Here is a 6,000-nt window from a genome sequence, read left to right on the forward strand (position 1 = left end):
TCTAGAAACAATAGATTGCTTAACTGGATTTAAGAAAGGGAAGGGGATTAATTCATTGTGGTACTGATCTGAGGGGTTGTTCATTCAAATTTACTTTTCAAATGGCTTTGTTCAACTACTTTCTCCTGTCTTCATATATGGTCTTTATCCAATAAGTAGTTGTGAGGAATCATATCCGTAAACATTCACCTTCAAAGACCTTACCCTGCTAAGAGGAAAGGAGAGTCTATTATGTGGATCTTTTCCACTGGTGACTTAACACTGGACCAATGAAACAAGACGACCTCTGTGTTCAGCTTTTTTCTGTTCCTTGGAATGCTGCTAGAGCATCTGCTTGCCTTGGCTTTTTAAAGAAATACAAGTGCTTTGAATGTGGTAAGAATAAAAAAAACATTTGCTGTATGCATGAATGGCCAGTACCCAACCTGAAGCCAAAACAATTCTATCAAACAGTTAGTGTCAGGCACAGGTTTCCTGTGGTAGGAAATACAGATGAACTAGAAGATCAGATGCATCTTGCAAAATGACATGCATGGTGTAGTATGCCCCCATCTGGGTTAAGAACAGAAACAGCTGTGGTCTTTGAATCATAACCCAATGTTTACTTGGAAATGAAATAGGGAATGAGGAACTCCACACTGTTAAGATCATTTAAAAACTCTTTACCCAAATGTTTACAGCAATTTTATTCATAATCGATAAAAACTGGAAACAATCCAAAAGTCCACAACTAGGGAAGAGATCGACTGTGGTAAATCCATGCAATGGAACACTACTCAGCAATAAAAAAGAACAAACTATGGATACAAGCAACATGAATAAATCTAAAATGTTAAAGCAGCAAGACACAAGAGGTTACATACTCTACGATTCCGTTTATACGACATTCTGGAAAAGGCAAAACTTACAGGGATAGAAACCAGATCGGTGGTCTCCAGGGGACAGGGAGAGGGGGCTGACTACAAAAGGGAAGGAGGGAATTTTTCGAGGTGATAGGAATGTTCTGAATCTAGATCGTGGTGGTAGTAAAACGGACATTATACGTTCGTCAAACCATATAGAAGAGCGCAACATAAAAGGGATCCTTTAACGTATGTAAATTACACCTCAGGAACTGACACACACCCCGCCTCAAAAAACAAAACAAACCAACCCAACCCTTCCCTTTGCACAATCCCAACAAAAAGGAGGCAGCAGCCACAGCGCCCAAGGCAGGCCCGCCGACTCGGCGAGCGGACGCCCAGGGGGGCCCACCCTCGGGCCCGGGAGGGCAGCAGGCACGGCAGGGAAGGATGCTCTCGCCGGCAAGGGAATCCGAGGCCGCGGCCGCACCACCAGGCTGGCAGAAAGCCCTCTCTGAGGAGCGGCTGAGATGCAGCGAAGGGGCGCGTCCTCCGCCGCCGCCCTGACTCCCCTGCTCTGGGGCCCACATTTCCTGGGGCTCCTTACCGATGTTCCCTTCGATGGAGACTTTCTTGATGCGGGTCCTCTGAGGGCCGGTCGTGGGAGACAAGCAGCTCTTCTTGGGTGGGGTGGCCATTCCTCGCGTGGGGCGCCCCAAGCGCGTCAAGCAGCGAGGGCTGGAAGGGGCCACAGGTGCGCGCTGGGGCTCGAGCCGCGGCAGAACCTGCCTGGACCCGCAGGCTAGACTCCCGCGCACCGCTCGCTTTCCCGCCGGCGGGTCGCGGGTTTGGTTTTGGCGTGAGGAGGCGGCGGGCGATGGGGGCGGGACTGCAGCTAGCCGCCCGCCCAGCGGGGAAGCCACGCCCCCTGCCCCCCAGCAGCCGGCGAGACCCGTTCGGGCCCCGGCGCCTTCGCCGGCTTCGGGCGGAGCCCTTGCGTGCGCGCCCGGCACGTCGGGATACGCGAGGGCAGGGGGCGGAGCCGCGCGGGCAGGGGCGGGGCCGCGCGCACCTCTGCCCGCGACTCGGGGGCGGGGGCCGTTCCAGAGACGTGGGGGAGCCCAGGGCTGGCGCCCGAGCGCGGAGGTCGCCGCCTGCCCTCGTCCCAAGGGGTGGGCCGGCCGGGCTTTGGAGAACCCGCTTCTCCAGCGGGACTCCTGGAGGTAAACAGAGCGTCTGGACAGAATTGGTTGGATTTAACATTTTGAACTTGTCAGGGGAGAAGCAATGTGTAGTAGAAAAATCAAACGGATTATCCTACCTTCTCAGCCTGGAGGATGACCGTCAGGCTAAGTGCCTCTGGGTAACCCAGGTCTCAGGAAATGTATTTTACTCTTACTGTGTGCCAGGCGCTGTTTCGATCACTTTTCATGAATTAACTAACAATCCACTGCTGAGATCCCACCATTGGCCCCATTTATCAGTGAGGAAACAAGCACAGTGAGGCTACTTGTTTAAAGTCTCGAAGCCAGTAAGTGCAATCGGGATGGGAATTTAGATAGGCGCCACCTCACGGGAAGCCATTCCTGATCTCTCATACCCCTCTCCATTTTATTTGGATGCCCGCTTACGCTGAAGGGGAGCAGAATACGCTCCCCCGCCCAAAATATGCCACTTTGGCATATTATTTTGAATTAAGTAGTTAAGAAACTGTGGTGCACGCTTTTTACACTGTACTGAAGAAACAGGACACTGACCCTTTGTCCCCGCTGAAAGGAGGAGATAAATCTCTGTGAAAGGTACCCTCCCTGTACCAAGAGCATAAAAGGCATCCTATCACCAGAGATAGGGAATTTAGGGCTGAGAAGGCTGTGAAAACAAGCCCTGTTACTTCTTCACCAATTCACAAACCCAAGCCTAAACCCCTTTGTCTTGTCAATTCTTCACAAATTTGTCTTTCTAAAAGGTATACAGTAAAAGCTTCCTGCTTTGGTCACTTCTTTGCGTCTCACATTTTTATGGGACTCCCATATATATGAAATTAAATTTGTTTGTGTCTGGGTACTCTGTTTTATGTCAATTTAATTATTAGAGCAGCCAAAGAACCTAGAAGGGAAGAAGAGGAAAATTTTCTGCCCCTACAATGTTATGTAGAAGTTACCACACTGTGTAGGTTTCTGTTCAGCAATGACTATAGCTTAATTAACTTTGTATGCACTACACCTGGCACACACTCTGCTAGAGTGCCATGTACTCTGCTAGAAGGCTCATCTAGCTAGGGACAAAGGCAGTGTAGAAATGCCCAGAGGAATTCTATTTTTTTTTTTTTGAGGAAGATTGGCCCTGAGCTAACTGCTGCCGATCCTCCGCTTTTTGCTGAGGAAGCCTGGCCCTGAGCTAACTGCTGCCGATCCTCCGCTTTTTGCTGAGGAAGCCTGGCCCTGAGCTAACATCTGTGCCCATCTTCCTCTACTTTATATGTGGGACGCCTACCACAGCATGGCGTGCCAAGCGGTGCCATCTCCGCACCCGGGATCTGAACCAGGGAACTCCAGGCTGCCGAAGCAATACGTGCAAATTTAACGGCTGTGCCACCGGGCCAGCCCCGGAATTCATTTTTAATCATGGTAAAGACCTAGTCAACCAGACATTACCCAGTCTATAAGTTCCCGAGTTCAAATTTTCTACAGAAACTGAAGGCCCTGCTATTCTTTTTTATCTTGCAACTGTCATCAGACCTGAAATGCATCTAAAGGTGGAGTCAGAAGAAGGGGTATAGTGAATCCACTGTCAGAAATAAAGGGCAGAAGTCAAAATGTGATTCCATGAGGAACTCTAGGATAAAAACAGCAAAAATCATTCTCTGTAAGTTTCTTATACTATTTTGTTATGCTGTTATTTTATGTATATTACTTTTGTTTATCCCTTGTGGAAATTAAAGAAACCTTAACTAAACTGGGAGTCAGGAAGGCCTCTAGGGGGAGCTCTGACTCCCTAACGTACATCAGCAATTACAACAAACGGGAAGAGACAGAGCTTGCGTCATAGACAAGTAAAACTACGACAGAAGGAAGATTTCTCTCCGGACAGGCAACAGCCCAGGCAATGAGAAGCCGTTGCCGCGCTGAACTGTTACTTCCCCTCAATGGACTTTAGTTTAGAACAGCCCCTCCCTACTCCCCTTTTCTCTATAAAGGCAGTTCCCCTTACTTGTTTGTTGTTTTTGCCTATGGTTTGCATATGGTCTAGACGTCCCAAACTGCAATTTTTTGGCAATTCCTGAATAAACTTGTTTTGAGGTTTTTCAAGTCAACACCCCATAGTGATTAGCAGCAGGATTTTTGAGATGAAAAAGGCCCAAATGCTTGTCATCAGGGATGGCAAGGAAGCTGGGGAAGCTACTAGGTGGTATATTCCACACCCAAGCTTAGAAAACCCGTGAAATGGCAAGGGTATTAGCAGCTACGGAGAGAGGAGTAAGGCAGGGTGAGTGTCTGAGCCCTTCAAACGGGAAGAAAGTGGAAATGAAGTCTCATATATATCTGATAAAGATGTTTGGGGTTAAGGAGTAGAAATCCCCAAGTGTGGTTTCCACGAACAAGCAAAAACAAAAACCACAAGAGAAGTAGTATGGTGGAATAATTAAGAGTTTAAGCACTGGAAAATTAAAGACTGGTTTCAAATCCCAGCTCTGCCCTTTTCTGGCTGTGAGAACTTGAATTCCTCCAAGCTTAGGAGTGTACCTCAAAAATGCAAACGAAGTAAATGGGGGAAACAAGGAATCTAGCTCTCTTGACATCAAGTTAGCATAATTTCCTATTTTCCTACATATCTGTGGATAACACAAGGAAGATATCAGTAAAACCTCTTTTAAAAGCACCACCTCCCTGATTTTCATCCACAATCCCTTATCTGAAACCCTTGTAGCCAGATCTGTTTCAGAATTCAAAAATTTTTGGATTTTATGGGGGCCAGCCCGGTGACAGTGGTTAAGTTCTCACTCTCTGCTTCGGCACCCTGGGATTTGCAAGTTCGGATCCCAGGCATGGAGCCACAGACCCCTCATCGAGCCATGCTGTGGCAGCATCCGACATATAAAAAATAGAGGAAGACTGGCATAGATGTTAGCTCAGGGACAATCTTCCTCAAGCAAAAAGAGGAAGATTGTCAACAGATGTTAGCTTAGGGCCAATCTTCCTCACCAAAAAAAAAAAAATTTTTTAGAAAATACACACATATACTATATATTACATAACTATCCCTCACCCTCCTGCAGAGTGTTAAATCAAATGCACTAATATTTTGCCGTGAAACCTAAGAGTTTTCACATTAAGTGAGACAAAGACTATTAACCTCAGTTCAGGTTAAGTTTGCACTGAATTCAAGAAAACACTTGCAGTTTTCCAAGCTTTTCAGATTTTAGAATTGCAGATAAAAGACAAGTACTGGAGCACCCAGCCAGTCATGAACATGCTACCATCTTAACCCTTCCTTGCCAGAAATTTTACTACGCCTTTAATTTGCAAATTCCTTGTCTCCTGTGGGAATGCTGGTGTAACTCAAGAAAGAGAGAGGGTCCTAACTGATAACTTACAAGTTTATTAAGAAAACTCTAAACCAACTCAGAAAATAAGAACAAAGGCAGAAAAAATAAGAGGCCCGAACATTGATAAGCAATGGTTACACAGCCCATGCATATGTGTACACCAACCCAACAACTTCTGTAAAAGGATATTTATCAACTTAATATGCTTGGTTATAAATTTCTCCTTGAAATCTTCATTACTGCTGAGAAAACAGGACACAGAAGCCATCATAAAAGCAAGAATTAGGAGTCAAGGTGCTTCCAGCAAATGTGAAGTGTGATAGCAAAATAACATACTAGAAGGGTGTGGGAGCAAGCCATCAGCCTTATGTAGCTCCTTAGCAAAGGAAGCTATATTTTGCTGCATGCTTGTAAAGGTTAACTTAGGTCATCAAGAAAATGTGACACTGTACTCACTATGCTGTTGAAAACATGAGTGTAAAACGTCTATTAAACATGGTTGTTTAAGCCTTAAAGGAATGTTTAGAAGCTTTGTGTTATCAAAATGCACCATTCCAGACAATATTATATAATGAAGAATTAACTATTTAAATTTAGTACAATAGAGGCAAA

At 46.0% G+C, this 6,000-nt stretch overlaps 1 protein-coding gene across 1 annotated transcript in view; it reads right to left on the minus strand.

Moving 5' to 3' along the window:
* Positions 1 to 1,894, minus strand: part of DCK (deoxycytidine kinase) — a 31,381-nt gene extending 29,487 nt beyond the window's left edge. Inside the window, exon 1 of the mRNA XM_001489225.5 lies at positions 1,450 to 1,894. Coding sequence (XP_001489275.1) covers positions 1,450 to 1,540 — 91 coding nt within the window. The 5' untranslated portion in view covers positions 1,541 to 1,894. The remainder of the gene's footprint in view (positions 1 to 1,449) is intronic.
* Between the last annotated feature and the right edge of the window lie 4,106 nt (positions 1,895 to 6,000).

Source organism: Equus caballus, chromosome 3, assembly GCF_041296265.1.
Source record: "Equus caballus isolate H_3958 breed thoroughbred chromosome 3, TB-T2T, whole genome shotgun sequence".
Lineage (NCBI taxonomy): Eukaryota > Metazoa > Chordata > Mammalia > Perissodactyla > Equidae > Equus > Equus caballus.